The sequence below is a fragment of the Bufo gargarizans genome, chromosome 5 (assembly GCF_014858855.1).
Source record: "Bufo gargarizans isolate SCDJY-AF-19 chromosome 5, ASM1485885v1, whole genome shotgun sequence".
Lineage (NCBI taxonomy): Eukaryota > Metazoa > Chordata > Amphibia > Anura > Bufonidae > Bufo > Bufo gargarizans.
Window position 1 is genome coordinate 399352641 of NC_058084.1, and position 24790 is coordinate 399377430.

Genomic DNA, 24790 nt, shown 5'->3' on the forward strand with positions numbered 1-24790 from the left:
CACCGCCAGATAATCTCTAAAGAGTGTTCCTATGAACGCTTGTTAGCAATTATCTCGGCCCGGGTAAAGGGCTCCTAAGACCAGAGCTAGAACCTACCGTGACTTACTGTTCTGTATTGGGTGCAGTATCTTGCACAGTAAAACCCCCTCCCCCAAAAGCACTGAAAATTTACAGCTTTTTCTTATATGTGGATTATGCAACAAAAAACGTGCATATGTTGACTGCAGTATGTACAGTATGACATGACAGGATTTCAAACTTGTACATATTGGCCCCGATTTATTATTATGGATCTGATCCATAAATTGGTCTAAAGAGTTGCATGAATTGGTGCGATTTGGCACTTCTAGGTATTGTACAATTTTTTCTGGCATGCTCAACAATGGGACAGGGCTTAGCAGAAAAGGAGTGGGGCGCCATTTTGTGCCAAAATGGCATCACAATTCTGGTGCAAAATTCTCAAAGTAAGGCAACCAATAGCTGGTAGAGATTCGGAGAAAAGGGTCTATCCCTGCACCAGATTTATCATTCAGCCTGAGCCACTGTGATAAATCTGGTGCAGGTCTAGACAGTCGGTCTAAAGCTGGATTTACATGGCCCGATATTTAGGCCGATTATTGGGAAAGACTGTTCATACGAATGCTTGTTCCCAATAATCTGCCCATCCTCGAAACGCTCGTTCATCAGGTGAAATGATCTGAGGTGTGGACACCTCAATCATCATTCCCAGGCAGCAGATCAGGCTGCCTAAACATCACTCTGCTGCCCAGGAACAATTACTTTGTATGGGGACAAGCAGTAGCAGCAGTCATCGCTCGTCCTCATCCTGTGGAGGTGATCGCTGCATGTAATTGCAGATCTTCACCTCCACTTAATGAACAGCTGATTGTCGTAAAGAAATACTTCCTTTCCGACAATTGGCTGCTTCTCGAAGAGTCTAAATGCACCATTACCTGTATGTGCTGCCGACGTCCGCTCAATGTAATCTCCTAGTTGATGTCTTACATACTGCCAGGGACAATGATGCTGAGCTTATAACATATTACAGAAGCAGAGCTCTTTGAGGCAACCCATTCAATATGTCTTTCTTTTACTAACAGGGAACTGATTGTTTCAGTTCCCTGTCACAGAACACGGTCACACAGACAACCCAATCCAGCTGTTGACAATGTAGACAGGAGCGGGCAATGCCATCAAACAATAGATATGAATTAATGGACTAATGTCTCAGAGATCGCTCCATTAGCCTGTAAATTTACGTGGAACAGGAAGGAGGTTAATTGGTTTACTATGAAATTGAGGCGTTTCTATATGCCTCATCAAGAAGATTTAACTGCAAGTCCCAGTAGGGACAGTGACTGATATGAGTCAATACAATTGGTATACATTGCTGTGAAATATGATAGCTTGGAAATAAATAGAATATTTACCTTGTTGGTTGAATTATCTATACACAGGTTTGAAATTCTTTCCGATAATATCTGAAAATACAAGAGAATAACAGTTTTAGCCTGATCTGCAACGATGTGAAGACAAATACATTACACCTAGTATCAGACGTGAAAATAAATGAGCACTATATAAAAGAATACATCATAATTAGCACCAATGTCATACGACTAACTGTCTCATTAAAACACTGTGCCATCACAATTAGGGAAGGACATTTCTATATAACCAGTTTTCTACAGTCACATAAGCTTCTGTGCGTTAGCCTCATTGCAATCAAATAAAGACATGAAACAGAATAAAACCAATATATAATACTCTAGCCAAAAAATAAAAACGGAACTGAGTTCTTAAACTGCTGTCTATCATACTATGTCCCATCAAGCTAAATCTCTGCCGGTCACCCAGAGGCTTTACCCTGCTCTCTATATTGGCAGTATAATTTATCATTAAAAGGGATTGCATGCAATGGTATGCCATTTTACGTCACATGGACGTTACAGTGAGCAGCCCCCATTCTGATGGAATCAAGCTGTCAATGTATTATATGGACAGCCATTCATCTGATTCTACTGCCAGCTGAAAAAACTGGCCATTCATAAATAAACTGCATTGCTGTATATCAAATTGCTAAATTATCCTCTGACTTTTCCAAACTGCATTACTTTAAGGCCTCATGCACACGACCGTATGTATTTTGCGGTCTGCAAAAAACGGATCTGCAAAAAATATGGATGGGGTCCGCGTGCATTCCGTATTTTGTGGAACGGAACAGCTGGCCCCTAATAGAACAGTACTATCCTTGTCCGTAATGCGGACAATAATAGGACATGTTCTATTTTTTTTTTTTGCAGAACGGTAATACAGACATATGGAAACAGTTAAAGGGAATCGGTCAACTACTCCTACAAGAAAGGGACGCCAGCGCAATGCATCATTTAAACTATATCTTTGTTAGCTTTATCTGTACTTCCAAACTCCAGACAATGTACTTTATTCAGTGTGCAAATGAGGTCCAAAGTGCCCAGCAGGGCATCACCAGCGGTTTCAAGATCTCAGGACCACCTCCTCCAAGTGCCCAAGATCACCTCTTCATCTGTAGCATTACCTTCCTTTGCTCTTTCCACTCCGCACCCATTCTTAGATGTCACTATTTCCCTTCAACTCCACCTGCGACGTCAGCCTGTGTTTCACAGCCTGTGTTTCAGAATTTGAATTTGCCTGAGCCTCAGGGCTGTAGCAAAGATTTTTGCCACCCTAGGCAAAAGTTAATTTTGCCACCCCCTTGACTCCACCCATTGACCACACCCCTTTACCCGCCCCTTTTTCAGCCACCTATTGCATGTAACATTTAACTATGGTCGTGTACCCTGTGCCAGTCTATGGTCATGTACCCTGTGCCAGTCTGACTATGGTCGTGTACCCTGTGCCAGTCTGACTATGGTCATGTATATATAATATCCAGCCATTGTCTGCCACCTAGTACCATCCCAGTGATGCCAATCACTCTGCGCTGTTCAGCAGGTTGGCACACCAAACACAAACAGTGCCACCTATTCACTGCCAGGCGCCATTCAGCCACTGTTTGAAATCCTGTGCCATCAGGGCAACATAAAACAGTATGCTGCCTTGTGCCCTCTACCAGTCTGGCACTGTCCTGCACCCTGTACCATTCATAGCCCTTTAGACAGTCTGTGCCACCTATTAGGCTCCATGTGCCACTGCTGGGCACCCTGTGCCAGTCAGAATCTATGGCCCCTAGTCAAGCAGCAGGTGTGCCCTGACCCCTGTACACAAGTGTGTGCCACCCTGCTGCCAGTCACTGTCCTGCAGCCTCTGACACCCTAGTGCAGGTTGTCAGAGTGCGGTTGCCAGGGGTGCTCACTAGGTTCTGCTCCTCGCTGTGCTCCAGGTCCACATTGCCTTGGCTCTTGCCAAGATCATGTGTCTTCGGCGCTTGATCCCGCGAGACCCACCTCTGGAGGTCACTGGTCTCGCGGGATTGCGCGCCCGAAGTCAGGGCTGGTGCAAGGATTTTTGTCCACACAAGCGAATTTACATTTTGCCCCCCCCCCTCATCATTTCACATTTCTGCCCCTCATGATTCATGTCTATTTTCTGCCCCTCATGATTCATGTCCATTTCTTGCCCCCCCATGTGCTAATATCATAGTGCCATCCTCTCCCCCTGCCCCCTAATGTGCCAGTATCAAGTGCCTCTCTCCTCCCCCCTCCATGTGCCAGTATCATGGCGCCAATAGCCCCCCCTCCCCGTGGCAATTTAAGTAACAGTCCAGTATTTAAAAAAATATATAATACTTTCAGAAAAGTTTGTCACGACCTTTACACATAAGAGGCAAGGCATTTACCCACACAGCTATGAAAGCTGTCTAGCTAGTTACTTAAAAAAAAATATATAAAACTTCTACTGTAGGTAACTTTGATACCTAGTGTACAACTATACACATGGCAGTTGCCCCAGTACACACTGTGTATGGATGTAGCAGTGCTTGGTGTGTTGGGGCAGCTGTCATGTGTATGGTTGTACACTAGGTATCAAAGTTACCTACAGTAGAAGTCTTATATTTTATTTTTATTTTTAAGTAACTAGCTAGACAGCTTTCATAGCTGTGAGGGTGAATGCCTTGCCTCTGATGTGTAAAGGTCGCGAGTTCGAATCCCAGAACAAACTTTTCTGAAAGGCAGTCTAAATGAGATAGCTGTGTGCCGCTCGCTCTGCCCGAAGTGACTGAACAAACTCGCAGCGCATCTGGCCGCATCCAGGAGATGATGTCAGATGGATCAAAAGTAGGGATCTACTGCTTGGGATTCGGACTCCTGCCGGCGCACCCAGGCAGAGTGCGCTCTGCGCGGTGGCCTACTCTGCTTATGGGTGGCGCCGGCCCTGCTGAGCCTGTGCACTGCAGTGGGCATCGGACTCACTGTAGGTATAGCGCATGCATCCCTCTTCTGAAGCCGCGGGTGGAGCTGAAGTGAAATAATTGCATCTACAAAGGGGGCAGAGTGAAAAGCACAAGGAAAGGTACAGATAAAGCTAACAAAAGCTGCAAAAAAACGCAATCAGTTTCCATAAGACCCATTCAGGTGAATGGAAATTATTTTCAGTTGCGGAAATTTCTGCCACCAAATCCGCAGCATGTGAAAGTACCATTTGAAAGTACCATTCCAAGCAGCAACAGATGGCAGAATCATGTTGCTTTCATAATCAAGCATGAAAGTAATACAAAAATGCAATCAGTATTTAGGGAAAACTGTATTATAATAAAAAAAAGTCTATATCCTGCTATAGAACCGTGTGCTTTCGATTTTCCAGAACTGAAGCCTAGTCTACTGGATGATATTACAGAGGCTGAGGCTGACAGTGAAAAGTGTGCCCAGATTTGCTTGGCTCAAAAACTGCAGCTACCGTAATTAAAAAAGACAGTAATTGGCATAATGCAGGCGTGGTAAGTTTTTAAAATTAAAGGCTCACCACACCCATGTGAATGCACATGGATACACTATTAAATATTAAAAAGTATTTCACAAGAATTTTAGTAATTTTTCAGGGAGTTTATACTGATGACCTGTCCTTCAGAAGGTTTAGCAATATCAGACGAGGGGGACCGATACGCTGTCTTCAAATGCTTTTGTGTGCCAGAACTACACAGCATCGTACATTGTGAAGTGGTCGTGCCTGGAGCCTCACTGATCTAATAGTGATGACCTCCCCGAAGGATAGGTATTCAGTCTAAGGGTGGGTTCACATCAGCGTTCTGTATTCCGTTATGGCTTTCCGTTATAACATGGTTATAATGGAAACTAACAGAATCCATAAGACGGAGGTCAAAACGGAAGCCTTTAAGAGGCATTCCGTTTTGATCCTTCATAATACAAGTCTATGGTGAGCATAATGGATCCATTATGCAGGAGTCCAGTCCTGCATAACGGAAACCAGGACGGATCCGTTATGCTGCTCATAGACTTGTATTATGATGGAATGCAAAATGGAAGCTTTTAAAAAGGCATTCCATTTTGCTTTCCGTCATAATAGAAGTCTATGGGAATCATAACGGATCCGTCTGGTGCCCCTTATGCAAGACGGAAAACAAAGTCCTGTCGACATGACTTTTTTGTCCGTTCTGCATAACGAGAACCAGACGGATCAGTCTATGGGCAGCATAACGGATCCGTCCTGGTTTCAGTTATGCAGAACTGGACTTCTATATAATGGATCAGTTCTGCTGCCCATAAACTTGTAATATGAAGGATCAAAACGGAATGCCTCTTAAAGGAAGTCTGTCACTTCCATATGGCCATATACAGCGCTTACATGGCTCTGTAGCACACCTACACAGGATTGTAACGGTACCTTTGTTCTTTTCTTTAGACTTGCACCAGCAAAATGAAGTTTAATTCATATGCAAATGAGCATTCGCAAGTGCCCAGGGGCGGCATTCAGTGTGTAGGTGCCAAGGCTGCTCTGCCTTCTTTTCACTTTACTCCCCCCCAGCCTCTGCCTTTGCCCACCCTCCAAGTCCGGACCTATCGATGAGGCAAGAGACTTGGAGGGCGGGCAAAGGAAGAGACTGGGGAGGAGTAAAGTAAAAAGAAGGCAGAGCAGCCTGGGCACCTACACACTGAACGCCGCTCCTGGGCACTTGCGAGTGCTCATTTGCATATTAATTAAACTTAGTTTTTCCTGCTTGTGCAAGTCTAAAGAAAAGAACAAGGGTACGGTTACAATCCTGTATGTGTGCTACAGAGCCATGTAAGCACTGTATATGGCCATATGGAGGTGACAGACTCCCTTTAAAGGCTTCCGTCTTATGGATTCCGTTACTTTCCGTTATAACCATGTTATAACGGAATACATAACGCTGATATGAACCCACCCTAACTTGTAATTAATTAATTAATTAATTAATCTAGTCATGTGGGTGGTCTCATGAAAGGATAGCTTCCAATTATTGGGCAGTACCACCCACTGGAATCCCAACTCTAGAACGAGACAGAGTCTGAATCAATAAATTACAAGTTATGCTGAATATTTTCCAACAAAATGTAATGCAAGTCATCATACAGTACTTTTCCAAGACCAAGTAAAACATCTCGAGTATATTGCTCTGTATGGGGCAGGCAGCGTGGGTAATATTTTGTAGTTTTTAGTCATACCATAGGTCATCAATATCACATCATAACTGTATAACTTGTTCTATTTGTTGTCCTATAAACAAAACCTGTTCTAGTAAAAACTTATTTAAGAAGATCATCATAAATTGCATTACAAATGGTCTTCAACACAATATGCATAAGGAAACTGAAAATCAGTTTTTTTTTATAAAAGGGTGATTTTCTAAAGGAGTTGATCTTTTGATGAAGTTTCAGCGACACTGATTCTTTTTATACTAGTCCAGATATATATATATATATATACGGCCCTAGATTGTACAGAAAGTCGATACACAGCATTCAAGGAACAGCCGGCTTCATACATAGAGGCGGCACTTGGTAAGCATAATGTTGTCAGATGCCAAGCAATACATTTCGCAGTGGGGAAATCTACCACATTTGCTAAAATGAGAGTATTAGCACACGGGCATGTGAGTCTCAGGCTGTCTTATTAGCGTCCAGTCATGCAAACTCTTACAAGATTCACGCTTCTGTGACATTTGCCTCCCAGCACCTTCTGCTCCGCTGTGGAAACTTTGGGAACCGCAGCTGAAATCTGTGTCCTTGTCTCAACATGTTGTCTCCAATAGCTTACCTCTCTCGATAAATGTAGGCAAAATAATAAAGTCTGTGCAGTAAATCTGTTTCAATCAGACCAAACTGCTCTTACAATTATTGTTCTAGTATACTAGATATCAAAGGTGGTGTCTCACTTCAGCAGACGGCATTCATCTTGTAGATAAAGTGAATACAAGGTATTAACTAATGTATTGTGATGGTCCATATTGCCTCCTTTGCTGCCGTGATTCATTTTTCTGTCGCATTATACACTGCTCATTTCCACTAGTTATAGCCAATAGCAGCATGCATCCCGCACTTTTCTTGGTCCCTATTATAGAAAAGCCTGTTCTTGTTTGCAAAATGGACAAGAATAGGACTTGTTCCATATAATATGCGGAAAGGCCACAGGAACACAGACAGCACACAGTTGGCACTTTTTGCAGCCACATAGAAATGCGGACCAAAAAAAAGGTTGTGTACATGAGGCTTCACGCTGCACAGAAAAAACTACACGTAATACACAAAGTGTGCAGTTAGCCTTAGGCTATATGCACACTAACGTTGTTTGTTTCCATGTCTGTTCCGTTTTTTTTGTAGATAGGATGCAGACCCATTCATTTCAATGGGTCCGCAAAAAATGCGGACAGCACACCGTGTCCTGTCCGCATCAGTATGTCCGTTTCGTAGCCCCACAAAAAAAAAAAAAAAGAACATGTGATAGTCTTGTCTGTTTAGGCATTGTTACAATGGATCCGCCCAAAAAAAAAAAAAAAACGAATGGCATAAAGATGTTATCCGTTTTTTTTTTTGTGGATCCGCAATTTGCGGACCGCAGAACACATACGGTTGTGTGCATGTAGCATTAAAGTGGTTGTCCAGGATTTTTTTTTTAGCTCCCCTTCTTCCCCCCAAAGAAATCCATATTTCACAGCAACCGTCCACTCCATTCCAACTCTGTGACACTCAGGCTCTCTTTGGCTACTTTTACATCTGCGTTTTCCTTTGCGGTTTTGAGATCCGGCAGAGGAGCTCAAAACTGGAGGAAAACGTTTCAGTTTTGTCCCCATTCATTATCAATGGGGATAAAACTGAACAAACCGGAACGGAGTGCACCAGAATGCATTACGTTCCGTTTTGTTGCATTCCCATGCCGGACACGAAACCACTGCAAGCAGAGTTTTTGTGTGCGGCATGGGAAACTGAACATGCATCAAAAACAATGTAATAAGTCAATGGTGCCGAATCCTTTTTTTTTCGTACACGAAAAGAAATGGATCTAGCGCCCATTGATTTACAATGGCATGTTCATTTTCAATATTATACAACCGGATGCATTCTGAATGGATGCAGCCGGTTGTATTATTCAAACTGATGCATTTTCCTACGCTTTACTTAAAGTAGCCTTCACTAGATTTCTGGTCCCCATCTATTATATTCGTTATGGAGAGCATCACTGGACATGCCTATTGGGGATGTATCACCTCCACCATCAGACTATGCTGCCCTATGCAAGGCCTGCATAGTATGGGGACAGGTCTGCTCTCTGATTAGTTTGGCTGATAGGAGCAATCAGAGAATGCACACACAGGGCCAGATTTACTAATACTTATAGTTAGACACTGTACTTTTAGACTAGACATTGTAAAGATTACCAGATTTCAGTAGCTGATGCTGGGTGATAAATTTGGTGCATTTATAGATCATTTAGTCTAAGCTTCTACCACCTATTGGTTTATTTTGAGTCAGAACTTTGCACCAAAATGTTGGCGCAATTTTGGCCTACACTGACACTTCTTAAGCTGCACCCCTTTCTGACAAGTCACACCTTCTTTCTTGTTTGGCCATGCACCCTTTTCAGATGAGGCAACACAAAATGATGTATAAAACATAAGGAGAGCGCTCCACTTGATTGACCACTGTTGCTCAGAAGGGGCAGGGGGATGGGTTCTACTCATGTACACACTGACCCAAACAATGGGGGAGATTTATTATAACTGATGCAAAGGAAAACTGGCTTAGTTGCCCACAGCAACCAATCAGATTTCATCTTTCATTTTACAAAGGAGCTCTGGAAAATGAAAGGTGGAATCTGATTGGTTGCTATGGGCAACTAAACCAGTTTTCCTTTACTCCCCCTATATGTCCGGTGTATATACAAACACGACAATAGTCTGATGACAGAACAGCTAAGGACATGGCCCTGGGGCAAAAATAGTAAAATGTAAAAAAAAAAAAAAAATCTATATTTTTATGGCCTCCTAGTTCTACGCTTAAAAATTATATAACAGATTAAAAACCTCACATGCTTCTAGAATGCAATCCAGACGTAACCAGGATCCTTCCAGCATTAGTTTTTATTACGCTGAGCGTTCGGTAAGCGTTGCTGCTGTGTGGAGATATGATGACAATATCCTGATAAGATATTCTTACCAAGATGAATCTGGATTTTTTTTTTATCATCCAATTATTTTCAGCCATTTGAGGTCTTGACAACCACACAGCATCTATTGATACTTGCCGCAAGCCTAGGTTTCCATAGAAACTGTATGCGCTCTTAAACATTGGATAATGCTCTGCCACATGGACCTTTCCCGTCCATCCAGAAATACTTAGCATTCAGATGTTCTAGCCAGTAATGGAGCACACACGGTATACAGGCTTTTAGTTAGCATTCATTCTCTCTCCCCTGGGCTCCTATTGTATCGCTCCCTTCCAGAGATGACTGCACTGAAATCTAATGCATGTGCGTTACCTAGACAGTGCGCCTTGCATGTAATTTGTCCAGCAGGCTCTTGTTTTATTAAAAACCATAAACTAGGCAAATGCTCACAGGGGTGTTTTTTTCACAGCACTTAGCAAATGAAGGCACCCAGTGCGTTCTTCATATAACGATCAGGAATGAAAGGATGCATGCCACACAGTAATTTAATAAGCAAGACTTCAGTTGTGGCTGCAGCTAACATCCGATCACATAGAAAATAACATGCAACACGCAATGAGAAGTCACATGTGATATGCTTCTGCACTACGGATGACTTGCTTTATCTGCTTGACTGGAGGGGGAGGGAAAGACATTCACTGAGCTCTAGTACTTTACATGTTAATGCTCAGCTTGTAATTGAGAAGACTAGTGTTTACTAGTATGAATTGAATTGAACTATTGAATATAGCACAAAAAATCCACTTCATACTAGTAAACACGTAGTATACAGCCTAAGGCTACATGCATACGACCGTATGTCATTTTTGGTCCGCAAATTGCAGATCCGCAAAAACAAAACGGATGACATCCGTAAGCCATCCTTTTTTTTTTTTTGCGGATCTATTGTAACAATGCCTAAAACGGACAAGAATAGGAGATGTTCTATTTTTTTTGCGGGGCTACGGAACAGATATACTGATGCGGACAGCACACTGTGTGCTGTGCGCATTTTTTGCGGACCCATTAAAATAAATGGGTCCACATCCTATCGGCAAAAACAAAAAACTGAACGGACACGGAAACAATGTTTGTGGTTCGTGTGCATGTAGCCTCAAAGGAAAGAAAAGAAGTGAGCCTTCTTCAGTCGTTACTTAGTTTGGGGGGAGTGTGGGATAGAAACATCAGTTGTAGACCTGAACGACATGAGTGCACCGAAACAAGCATAAAATGCATCTCCAAATGGAAACAAAAATACTGGCTGTTTTTCTATTTAGTTCTGTATTTTACCAGTATTGTATCTGTCAAAGTGTCTCAACTGTCTTGCATTATATTCTTCCATTCAGATACAAACATGCCTCATTTACGCATGCATAAAAAGGGCTCATCTTTTATTAAGTGGCCTTGACCCTAACATGGTATCTCACTCGAGGATGGCACAGTAATGTATAGCACAGCAATGGATGGCGCAGTAAGAGAGGTGGACACAACAGTTCAAAAGGATCAGAACTGTAGCTGGGGCACGAAGCATAATGGTTACAAACAGAGGCACTTAGCTTGGTGGCTACAGCCTCAATCAAGCACACAACTTGAAGGTTACAAGTGATGGCACACATCTTGGCTGCTATTTGCTTAGCACTCTCTTTGCCTCTGGTCACAGTTACAGGCATGAGTGACATGGCTTACACCCACCCGCAATACAGGAACACTAGTCCAAACCAGTTGATAAACAGTGCCTTTTCTGTTCATGGAGCACTCTTCTTAGGAAACCCAAGTAATATAGCTGCCTGGTTCATGATCATTGCACTGGAAGCGGTCCACAACTTCTTAGCAGAATTCTCAGGGTCGCTAGCAAGGTCCTAACTCCTGTTCACAGATCTTCTCCGGAAGTCCTCTGCAACACCAGTCCCATTGCACTACTTGTCTTGCACTTCACAGGCTTTCTGTGCTTTCTTAATACACTAAACTCACCATGGTGTGTGTACCTTAACACCTCATATTGTTTTGCCTCACCTTACTGTATCCACACAAATGACCAGACACCTCACCAGCCCACAGTGCCTGCAGGTACAGTACCCGCTAAATAAAAGTTTGTTAAAGGGCTATTCCAGAACTTAATTATTGAGGACTTATCCTTAAAGGGGTTGTCCCACTTTGCTTTTTTAATCTTATCAGCAGTAGATGTCCTGATAACTTCCTGGTTCTCAGGCAGTTGAGTGAAGGCCACGCCTCCTCATGACTCACCCTGCGTGCTCGTTCATGTGTATGAGGTCATCCACATGGAGCCGTATGTGAGGTCCCGCCCCCCCCCCCAGTATAATAAACATTGAGTGCGGCCCCCCCCCCCCCCCAGTATAATATACATTTAGTGCGCCCCCCCCCCCAGTATAATATACATTCAGTGCGGCCGCCCCCCCCCCAGTATAATATACATTCAGTGCGGCCACCCCCCCCCCCAGTATAATATACATTCAGTGCGGCCACCCCCCCCCCAGTATAATATACATTCAGTGCGGCCACCCCCCCCCCCCAGTATAATATACATTCAGTGCGGCCACCCCCCCCAGTATAATATACATTCAGTGCGGCCACCCCCCCCCCAGTATAATATACATTCAGTGCGGACCCCCCCAGTATAATATACATTGGTGGCGCAGTGGGAAGTGCCAATGAGGGTTAAAAAAATAAATAAAAAATTAACTCACCTCCTCCAATTGTTCGCGCAGCTGCCGGTCTCCTGTTCTATCTTTAGGACCTGTGAAAGGACCTTTGGTGACATCACTGTGGTCATCACATGGTACATCATATGATCCATCACCATGGTAATGGACCATGTGATTAGCTCAGTGACGTCACCAAAGGTCCTTTCACAGGTCCTAAAGATAGAACAGGAGACCGGCAGCTGCGCGAACAATTGGAGGAGGTGAGTTAATTTTTTATTTATTTTTTTAACCCTCATTGGCACTTCCCACTGCGCCACCAATGTATATTATACTGGGGGGGTCCGCACTGAATGTATATTATACTGGGGGGGGGGGGTGGCCGCACTGAATGTATATTATACTGGGGGGGGTGGCCGCACTGAATGTATATTATACTGGGGGGGGGGGGGTGGCCGCACTGAATGTATATTATACTGGGGGGGAGGGGGGTGGCCGCACTGAATGTATATTATACTGGGGGGGGGGGGGGCGCACTGCGCCACCAATGTTAATACAAATGCAGGAGGTGGGTGCCGGAGTGAAATAGCCGGCACCCGACCTCTATGATAGGGGGCTGCGATCAGCGGCAGTTAACCCCTAAGGTCCCGCTCCCTGTCATAGAGGTCGGGTGCCGGCTATTTGATTCCGGCACCCGCCTGCTGTATTTGCGCATGCGCGGGCGTGCGCGTACTTGTAGGAATGGAGAGGCGGCCCGAGTACTTGTTCAGCCGTTGTGCGCAGGCGCGGCACAGCGATGCGGCCGGACGAAAGAGGCCGTATCCATGGGATACAGAAAACAACAAAGGAATCGCTTTACATGATTTTTTGAATGAAAGGTAGCTTTTGGATAATAACATGGATAGGAAGATATGTTGTGTGGGGGTAAATAGATTAGATAAAACCTATTTTATGAAGTGGGACAACCCCTTTAAGGCAGGCCATCAATATCAGACTGGTGGTGGTCCAACACCTGGCATCCCTGTTTGGACCACCAGCTCTGGTGCCAAAACTACACAGCTCAGTACACTGGGTAGTGGCCGTGCCTGGTTATGGCAGCACTGCTCCCATTTACAGGTTTTGCTATGATTCCACAGTGGAAATTCTGCTGTAGAATTGCCACAGATTTTACCCTATGCATTACAAAAGATGATATCTATGGTCAATATACCGAGCATAAACTGACATGCCACAGATTTTAAATCTGCACAACAGGACTCAATTTATACTCTGGATTTTGTTTTTATAGAGTGTGGATGGTGTTTCTTTAACCCTTTAGGGACCGGGCTCATTTTCACCTTAAGGACCAGGCCATTTTTTGCAAATCTGACATGGTGTCACTTTATGTGGTTATAACTTTAAAACGCTTTGACTTATCCAGGCCATTCTGAGATTGTTTTTTCGGCACATATTGTACTTCATGACACTGGTAAAATGGAGTCAAAATTATTTTTTTTTATTTATAAAAAAAATTCCAAATTTGCAAAAAATTGGCAAATTTCCAAATTTCAATTTCCCTACTTCTATAATACATAGTAATACCTACAAAAATAGTTATTACTTTACATTCCCCATATGTCAACTTCATGTTAGGATCATTTTGGGAATGACATTTTATTTTTGGGAACGTTACAAGGCTTAGAAGTTTAGAAGCAAATCTTGTAATTTCTCAGTAATTTTCAAAAATAAACTTTTTAAAGGACCAGTTCAGGTCTTAAAGTCCCTTTGTGAGGCTTACATAATAGAAACCACCCAAAATGACCCCATTCTAGAAATTACACCCCTCAAGGTATTCAATACTAAATTTACAAACTTTGTTAACCCTTTAGGTGTTCCACAAGAATTAATGGAAAATGGAGATACAATTTCAAAATTTCACTTTGGCAGGTTTGCCAGATTTTCCATTTTAATAATTTTTTACCAGTTACAAAGCAAGGGTTAACAAGCCAAAACAAAACTCAATATTTATGGCCCTGATTATGTAGTTTACAGAAACACCCTATATGTGGTCATAAACTGCTGTACACGGCAGGGCACAGAAGGAAAGGAACGCCATACGGTTTTTGGAAGGCAGATTTTGCTGGACTGGTTTTTTGACACCATGTCCCATTTGAAGCCCCCCTGATACACCCCTAGAGTAGAAACTCCAAAAAAGTTACCCTATTTTAGAAACTACGGGATAGGGTGGCAGTTTTGTTTGTACTAGTTCAGGGTACATATGATTTTTGGTTGCTCTATATTACACTTTTTGTGAGGCAAGGTAACAAGAAATAGCTGTTTTGGCAGCGTTTTTATTTTTTGTTATTTACAACATTCATCTGACAGGTTAGATCATGTGGTATTTTTATAGACCAGGTTGTCACAGATGCGGCGATACCAAATATGTATACTATTTTTTTATTTATGCAAGTTTTACACAATGATTTCATTTTTTAAACAAAAAAAAAAACATTTTTCCGTGTCTCCATAGTCTGAGAGCCATAGTTTTTTTTTTTCGTTTTTGGGCGATTATCTTGGGTAGGGTATGATTTTTGCGGGATGAGATGACGGTTTGATTGGCACTATTTTGGGGTGCATATGACTTTTTGATCACTTGCTATTACACTTTTTGTGATGTAAGGTGACAAAAAAGGGCTTTTTTTACCCTTTTTTTTTACGGTGTTCACATGAGGGGTAAGGTCATGTGATATTTTTATAGAGCAGGTTATTACGGGCGCCGCGAGAGCTAATATGTATACTTTTTTATTTACTTAAGTTTTACACAATAACAGCTTTTTTAAAACCCCCAAAAAATTATGTTTTAGTGTCTCCACATTCTGAGCTATAGTTTTTAAATATTTTAGGCGATTGTCTTAGGTAGGGGCTCATTTTTTGCGAGATGGGGTGACGGTGAGATTGGAACTATTTTGGCGGGCATACGCCTTTTTGATCGCTTGCTGTTGTACTTTTTGCGATGTAAGGTGACAAAAAATCGTTTATTTAGCACAGTTTTTATTTTTTACGGTGTTCATCTGAGGGGTTAGGTCATGTGAAATGTTTATAGAGCCGGTCGATACGGACGGGGCGATACCTAATATGTCAACTTTTTTTTCCCCCCTAATTTTTACCCCATTTTTTATTTATTTTTACTTTATTTGGGGAAAATTACGTTTTTGTTTATTTTTACTTGAAACTTTTAATTTTTTGGGGGGAAAACTTTATTTTTTCAACTTTTTTTTACTTTATTTTTTGTCCCACTTTGGAACTTCAACTTTTGGGGGTCTAATCCCCTTTACAATGCATTCCAATACTTCTGTATTGGAATGCATTGGCTGTATGAGTAATACAGTGTGTATTACTCATACAGCTTCCAGCCTGTGAGATCCAGGGGGCTGGATCTCACAGGCTCGTCACCGGAAGGCAGCGCCGATGCCTAAGGAAGGCATCGCGCTGCATTCCATGCCATCAGGTCCCCCCTACAGCCGCAAGGGGACCAGATGGCACCGCCGCCGCAACCTGTAAAAGCCGCAAACCACAGGTCTGAATTGACCAACGGTTTGCAGCGATCGCCGATACGGGGGGGGGGTCACAGAATCCCCCCGCTCATTGTCCCCGGGTGGCTGCTCAACCATTTGAGCAGGCACCTTGTTCCGATCACCGCCCGCCGTGTGGCACAGTGTAATTACAAGTGCTCAGCCCTTTCATTTTAATATAATGGGCGCTTGAAATTACACTGCGCTGCAAGCAAGACAACGAGCAGGTAATCTGGAAGAGCGCCGCCTCCTCTTCATACAACGGAGGCAGGGAAGTCAGTGGTGCTTCCGTGGGGTTTCTGTCCGTGCCTCCGCACCGCAAAAAAAAAGTAGTGCATGCACGCAGCAAGGGCCTGGCCAGCACAGGTGTGCATGAAGCCTTATATGAAGACTTAAAACACGGCCACCGCTGATGGACTGCAGGGTGGTCGTAACCATGGAAACAAGCAGTGTATAATGTGATGGAAAAATGAATCCAGCCAGCAAAGGCTGGTTTGCAGATCCATTGTCACAATGCCTAAACAGACAAGAATAGGACATGTTCTATTTTTTTTTTTTTTGCGGGGCTACGGAACGGAATAAATGAGTCCACATCCTATCTGCAAAAAAAAAAACGGAATGGACATGGAAACCCTAGATGCGTCATAATTGCACCTATTTTGGCCACTTTTCAAGAGCAGACACATTAGTAAAACTAGGCCTTGGTTATAACTTTGTGAGAGGGAAGATGAAATGCCTTTACAACATACTTCTGCAAGCACAAACAATAAATGACAGCCTTAATGAATACTTCTGTTCAGTTTTTACAGAAGAAAAAGGAGAAGGACCTCCACTAGAAAGGATGACTAATAAATCGTTTGATGCATGTGTCTTTACAGAGGAAGATGTTCTAAGTTTGCTGTCTAAAGTGACGACAAATAAGTCACAGGGGCCTGATGAGATACACCCAAAATTATTAAAAGAGCTTAGTGGTGAGCTGGCAAAACCGTTAACAGATTTATTTAACCAATCATTAGTAACAGGAGTCGTCCCGGAAGATTGGAAATTGGCAAATGTCGTGCCCATTCACAAGAAAGGTAGTAGGGAGGAATCGAGCAACTATAGACCAGTGAGTCTGACATCAATAGTAGGCAAATTAATGGAAACCCTATTAAAGGATAGGATTGTGGAACATCTAAAATCCCATGGATTGCAAGATGAAAAACAACATGGGTTTACTTCAGGGAGATCATGTCAAACTAATCTTATAGATTTTTTTGACTGGGTGACTAAAATAATAGACGGTGGAGGTGCAGTAGACATCGCATATCTAGATTTTAGTAAGGCTTTTGACACTGTCCCACACAGAAGACTTTGGATTAGGATTAGGCAGTGGCTGAGTGACAGACAACAGAGGGTTGTAGTCAATGGAGAACATTCAAAACAAGGTCATGTTACCAGTGGGGTTCCACAGGGATCTGTACTGGGACCAATTTTGTTTAATATCTTCATAAGTGATATTGCAAAAGGCCTCGATGGTAAGGTTTGTCTTTTTGCTGATGACACAAAGATATGTAACAGGGTTGATGTTCCTGGAGGGAAACGCCAAATGGAAAAGGATTTAGGAAAACTAGAAGAATGGTCAGAACTCTGGCAACTGAAATTTAATGTGGATAAGTGCAAGATAATGCACCTGGGGCGTAAAAACCCAAGGGCAGAATATAGAATATTTGACACAGTCCTGACCGCAGTATCTGAGGAAAGGGATTTAGGAGTAATTATTTCAGAAGACTTAAAGGTGGGAAGACAATGTAATAGAGCAGCACGAAATGCCAGCAGAATGCTTGGATGTATAGGGAGAGGTATAAGCAGTAGAAAGAGTGAAGTGCTCATGCCGCTGTACAGAACACTGGTGAGACCTCACTTGGAGTATTGTGCGCAGTACTGGAGGCCATATCTCCAGAAGGATATAGATACTCTAGAGAGAGTTCAGAGAAGAGCTACTAAGGCTGCTTTCACACTAGCGTTCGGCTGTCCGCTCGTGAGCTCCGTTTGAAGGAGCTCACGAGCGGACCCGAACGCAGCCGTCCAGCCCTGATGCAGTCTGAATGGAGCGGATCCGCTCAGACTGCATCAGTCTGGCGGCGTTCAGCCTCCGCTCCGCTCGCCTCCGCACGGACAGGCGGACAGCTGAACGCTGCTTGCAGCGTTCGGGTGTCCGCCTAGCCGTGCGGAGGCGTGCGGATCCGCCCAGACTTACAATGTAAGTCAATGGGGACGGATCCGTTTGAAGATGCCACAATATGGCTCAATCTTCAGGCGGATCCGTCCCCCATTGACTTTACATTGAAAGTCTGGACGGATCCGTACGAGGCTATTTTCACACTTAGCTGTTAATATGCTAAAATAATGCAGACGGATCCGTTCTGAACGGAGCCTCCGTCTGCATTATTATGATCGGATCCGTTCAGAACGGATCCGATCGAACGCTAGTGTGAAAGTAGCCTAAACTAGTACATGGATTGCAGGATAAAACTTACCAGGAAAGGTTAAAGGACCTTAATATGTATAGCTTGGAAGAAAGACGAGACAGAGGGGATATGATAGAAACTTTTAAATACATAAAGGGAATCAACTCGGTAAAGGAGGAGAGCATTTTTAAAAGAAGAAAAACTACCACAAGAGGACACAGTTTTAAATTAGAGGGGCAAAGGTTTAAAAGTAATATAAGGAAGTATTACTTTACTGAGAGAGTAGTGGATGCATGGAATAACCTTCCTGCAGAAGTGGTAGCTGCAAATACAGTGAAGGAGTTTAAGCATGCATGGGATAGGCATAAGGCTATCCTTCATATAAGATAGGACCAGGGACTATTCATAGGATTCAGATATATTGGGCAGACTAGATGGGCCAAATGGTTCTTATCTGCCGACACATTCTATGTTTCTATGTTTCTATGACAGGAATCAGGGACCAGTAGGTGACCTCTCTGGAACTAAGAATTATCTGTGAGTCATTATTCTGCTTATTAGGTACAAAAGCGGAAAAGAAACACAAAGGAAAGGAGACACAGAGGAAAAGCAACAGGAGGCCAATTAATTAGCTCAAGGTCACACAAAGAGGGAGTTGTGCAGGTGGGATTAAAAGCCAAGTAGTCTCAGGTTACTCTGCTCTCATTCAACAAAGACTTCGGAAAGGGGGAAAAAAAAGTCCCACTTGCTACACCACCTGGCAGCCAATAAATCAAAGCAAGAGGCGCACATAAAAGAACGGGCAGGTCTTGTGCCTTGAGAAAATAAAATGTTCCCTAGAACTGGATGGAACACACTCTGAAGTTACTGCAGACAGTTGTGTTTTTTCACAGTGTATTACTCTACATCAGCATTAACCAAGTCTGTCATGGGAAATGGTATTAACTGTAGAAATATAGCGATTCACTGAAATAAAGTCACATCATTAACCAGGTAGATGCACAAGGGCCTGATCAGGTCTTTGTCATCACTACCTACTTTTTCTGTGCCTTTAATTCTATTTCCGATCTCAGATCTAATTTGTAGATAGATACAAATAAAGCAGCATCTACAAAGTAGGCAGTGATTAAAGCTACTGAAAGTGGTTCACGGTTAGGAAAATAATTACTATTATATATATGGTAAGACAATAATCTACTGGGTTTATAATTACCTATTGTGACTTGCATGTACCTATTGTGACTTGCATGCATCACCCGCAACAGTTTAATGAGAACTCTGTTTACTTCCACAATGCGGTAGGAGGTATCTCAAGCAGTGGCTTCAACAGCTCCTGGCACCGTGTTTTATATCGGATGGACCACAATAACTAGTCTAATGTGTATGTGAACACCATTATCCAAACTGTGTTCTGGACATAATCATTGTAAACCACGCTGCAAAATGTGCATACATCAGCATGAAACCGACAGTCTTCATACCTTTACGTTAGTTTTGGTAGACAGGGATCAAATTGGCAGACAGAAGTGCGATGAATTTCAATGAAAACTGGCAGAATGGACTTCTCTGGAAATATGGAAGCGTGCACCAACCATGCAAAATCATAGACTGGGGGTCATTTACAAATATTTTTGCGCTAGCCGTTAGCGTAAAAATAACTGCAAGACCCTCTTTTAAATGCACATGTGGCCGTGGAGGGGGCAGGCTCTTCGGCCCCGACACATTTAGGACCTTTTATGCTTGGAAACTAGCTCAATAGTTAATTTTTAATAATGTTCCTAAGACCTCATGGGCACAACCGTAGTTTCGGTCCGCATCCGATCTGCATTTTCTTTGTGGTTCGGACGCGGACCCAATCATTTCAATGGGGCCGCAAAAGATCCAGACATCACATCGTGTGCTGTCTGCTTCTGTATGTCCATTCTGTGGGCCTGTCAAAAAAAACAAAATAGAACATGTCCATTTTGCAGACAAGAAAGGGCACTTGGAACATACTGCAGGAACTGCAGAAGGGAAAATGCCAGATGCACATGGTCGGTATCCGCGATTTGCGAACTGCAAAAATGGATATGGTTGTGCGTATGAGGCCTAAATCTTATCCCGTTATTTATTAAAGCAACCATCCAGTTCAAGAAAAAAATTCACAATAACCAGGGAACAAACAAAACACTTACATGGTGACCTCCTTCTCATATTTTCAGCTGAAGATCCCTTAACTCTAGGGTTCCTCTTCTGCCATCCAAGATAGCTGCACCATTTCTCACACTGTGCATCGGTAGCCAAAGACACTTCCCACATGTCCAGCCAGGCTCTTTGAGTGGCAAAATCAATAATGAGTTTGCATGTGGATGAGCGATGGCATTAGCATTTGCTCCTCCCCATACTGTGGAGGAGATCCGCTGCATATAAATGCAGCAGTCTGCTTCACTGACAAGTGTCTGCTTCCCGACAATGGCCTGCTGAATTGTCCCGTGTAAAGGGACCTTGTGTGTTCTGTTCTTTCCTCAGTTAATGTTGCTCATCAAATAAAAGTGTAAGATAAAACCTCATGTTTTCCTGTCCATCACTGTGAGGCACTGGCATTTATCTATGTGATGATTATCAACAGACTGCTAATTGAAGGATTACATCAAAGTCACACAACACAAGAAATCAATATAAGACGTGTCCATTTACCCCAGGAGATTGCATATAATCGAAGGCAGCACATTGGAGAAGCCTGCAGATGAAGCAGCGGCGGATTCTTACACAACCATCTCACGGCAAATAGACAGGCCTGGAAGTAGAATTATTTAAACCTATTTTTTCTGTTCCACCACAGAATATTTTTTTTAGATTAATAACAGATTACACTACGAAAAATAGTTTCTTCAAAAATATATTTTCGCACTGCTTACATCGGACACATGTGGATGAGTAACAATAATTCTTTCTGGCTGACTAGCATCACCTCCCCCAATCTTCCCAGTCAGCTTGACTTTGATCATCAGCACCAAATCCATTACATGTCACGGCATGACCAGAAAGATAACGAATTCTATTTTTTGTGTCCTTAGCAAGCTTACTACACGTCACATATCAAAGGTCACCTTGATGCTGGAGACCACACCGTTGCTTGTGATAAATACTTTATTCAGACAGGTAATATAAGATAGGTATTGATCCAACCTCCGGGACCCCAAAACTATTAGGCTGCCGGTGCACATTGTGGATTACTTGTGGTTTATACAGAAAAACTGCAGCATAATACAGTATCAGCAAACTGTACGACATTTGACAGATCTCATGTACACTTAGAATTTTTTTCTATGCGGATTTTAAAATCTGTAGCATGTCAATTGCTTGTGTACATTTTCCTGTGTGGATTTCACCTTTTGCAATGCAAAGGATAAGATCAGGGCAAAACTGCATCAAAATACGCTTCAAAATCCACAAGTATCAAATGCGGATTTGGTACAGAGAAGCCGAGATATCCGTCCGAAAAAGCGTACTAAGTTCTTGTTTTGAAACTTGCACGGACGTGCAGGTAGCCTTGGTGTTCCCAAATCACTGTTCTCACAAGAATGCACTCATTGCTCCTAGGGGTTCGTTCACACGAACATATTTTGCGTTCCATATACGGGCCGTTTTCTGCGTTCTGCATACGGTCCCGTATACGGAACCATTCATTTCAATCGGTCCGCAAAAGATGCGGACAGCACTCTGTGTGGTGTCCGCATCCGTTGCTCTGTTCCGTGGCCACGCAAAAATTATGAGTCCTGTCCTATTCTTGTCCGTTTTGCAGACAAGAATATGCATTTCTAGAATAGGCCTCCTGTTCCGTTCAGCAAATCAGAGAAAAGGCACAAGGGCGCCATCCGTGTTTTGTGGATCCGCAATTTGCGAACTGCAAAAAACGTCACGGTCGTGTGATTGAGCCCTAATGAGAATTTCTGAAATAGGTGAACACACTGATTTGGCTGTTTCCAATAGCCAAATTTACCATTGGGCCCCTTGTTGTGTGGAAATGGTGGGGTTCCAAAGGTCCCACATCACATTACATCCATACAATATCATGCCAAATGGAGAGAGGAACCCTCACCTCTAAAGCTTTATAAGCTCTATGCTCCGTCCTGTCCTTTTATTTCTAGTGCACATGCTCCAACTCTAATGTCAGTGGCATGTGCACTGGGGGAAAAAAAAAAAAGAGCTATTCTGGAAAAGAAAATGATGACTTATTCTCAGGATAAGAAACTACTACAAGCTAGCAAGTATGTTTTCAGCCCTATAGCAAGGGAAGGTTGACCAAGTAAGCACATTGTTGAGCCAGGATGATATGCAATTAAGACCTCATGCAGACGACCGTTCCGTTCTTTGCAGTCCGCAAACCGCGGATCTGCAAAAAACGGAAGCCGTCCGTGTGCCTTCCACAACTTGCAGAACGGAACGGGCGGCCCATTGTAGAAATGCCTATTCTTGTCCGCAAAACGGACAAGAATAGGACATGCTATATTTTTTTTGCGGGGCCACAGAATGGAGCAACAGATGCGGACAGCACACGGAGTGCTGTCCGCATCTTTTGAGGCCCCATTGAAGTGAATAGGTCCGCACCTGAGTCACAAAAAATGCGGCTCGGATGCGGACCAGAACAACGGTCGTGTGCATGAGGCCTAAGGCTACTTTCACACTCACATTTGGTGTGGATCCGTCATGGATCTGCGCAGACGGATCCGTTCAGATAATACAAACGTCTTCATCCATTTGTATTATCTTTAACATAGTCAAAACGTTTTCTATTGTGCCAGTGAAAACGGATCCGTCCCCATTGACCTACATTGTGTGTCAGTTTCGTCAGACGAAACAAGCAGACACTGACTGCAAGCAGCGTTTTGGTGTCGGCCTCCAAAGCAGAATGGTGACTGAACGGAGGCAAACTGATGCATTCTGAGCGGATCCTTATCCATTCTGAATACATTAAGGGCAAAACTGATCCATTTTGGACCGCTTGTGAGGGCCCTGAACGGATCTCACGAACGGAAACCAAAATGCCAGTGTGAAAGTAGCCTTAATTATATAGGAGCCGATCCCTTTCAGATAAACTACACTTACATGGAGTCTCTTACAAATGATGCCTACTAAACCAGTAACCAGCCAGTCTGACTTACCTCTCCATAGCAGACAACATACGATCATGAACCGCCACTGAAGCAGCTTTGCACAACACGTTTCACACTTTTGCTTTGCACCAAGTAAAATATCACACATGTGAACTGTTATATTCATCACATAAGCAGAGAAGTGACATGGTGAAAATTGTTTAGTTTGTGACACAAATTTATAAATGTGATGAATCAAATGATCTGTACTATTTCCATCATCATCATCTCAGGGATACTTATTCACAGTGACATGTGCTCTATTGCCAGACACAGTTCTAGGGGCAAAGGATCCGAGTAATAGGTTATTCTGTATAGCTGAACACACAGCCACGAAAGGGTTTCCCCAAGAAATTTCAAAGAGTATTTATTTAATACGTTCCGACAGGACTTAGCAAGATGACAGAGCACCACATACACAGCAGATGACAAGTACTTGAAGACATGTCTGTTTCAAACGTCCCTGAATGAACAAAGACTTCGGATGAAATCTCCCCTCCACAATGATATCTAACAACTGGTTAAAAGCCATCACAGAATATGACAGACCTGTCAATATGTACTGATTCTGAATAATCATTTACATACCTGTGGGATATTTACATAAGTGTGATTTACAACCGTCATTTGACTTGACCTAATTTGCAATCTTGTGATCCTTGGCGTGTCAGAGCAGACCAATAGCATTGATAATGGGAAGGAATCTGTTGTACCCTCTCCTGCAGCCAGTCGCTATAGGAGAGATTTGTCACAATGCAATTTTTTAAACCAGTTTGGATTTAAGTCTGCGTTGCTATAATTTGTACCACATTTATCAAACATTACACAGAGTAATAAAGTTGGAGCACCTTTAAACATAAAACTTTTGTCTGGAAATGTCCAATTTTTGTACGCCACCCCCCTAATGGAGTAATATTGCACCTCTTTTTGGCACTTTGTAAAAAGTGGCAGTTGATATATCTGGAGGGCACCTAACAAAGCCAACCATCTCCACTTTCCACCCACAATTCAAAATTCCCAAAAGCGCTGTTAAAAACACACACAGAGAGATGGAACCCTTTTAATTTAGGCTACTTTCACACTGGCGTTTTGGCTTTCTGTTTGTGAGATCCGTTCAGGGCTCTCACAAGCCGCCCAAAATGGATCAGTTTTGCCCTAATGCATTCTGAATGTATAAGGATCCGCGCTCAGGATGCATTAGTTTGCCTCCGATCAATCACCATTCCGCTTTGGAGACGGACACCAAAACCCTGCTTGCAGCATTTTGGTGTCTGTCTGACGAAGCTGAGCCAAACGGATCCGTCCTGGCACACAATGTAAGTCAATAGGGACTGATACGTTTTCTATGACACAATCTGGCACAATAGAAAACGAAACCGCCCTCAATTGACTT

At 43.0% G+C, this 24790-nt stretch overlaps 1 protein-coding gene across 1 annotated transcript in view; it reads right to left on the reverse strand.

Annotated features, from left to right (window-relative positions):
* The window catches only part of RAPGEF5 (Rap guanine nucleotide exchange factor 5), a 344961-nt gene that overhangs the window by 254635 nt on the left and 65536 nt on the right, over positions 1 to 24790 (reverse strand). Inside the window, exon 2 of the mRNA XM_044292732.1 lies at positions 1432 to 1482. Within this exon, the coding sequence (XP_044148667.1) occupies positions 1432 to 1482 (51 nt within the window). The remainder of the gene's footprint in view (positions 1 to 1431; positions 1483 to 24790) is intronic.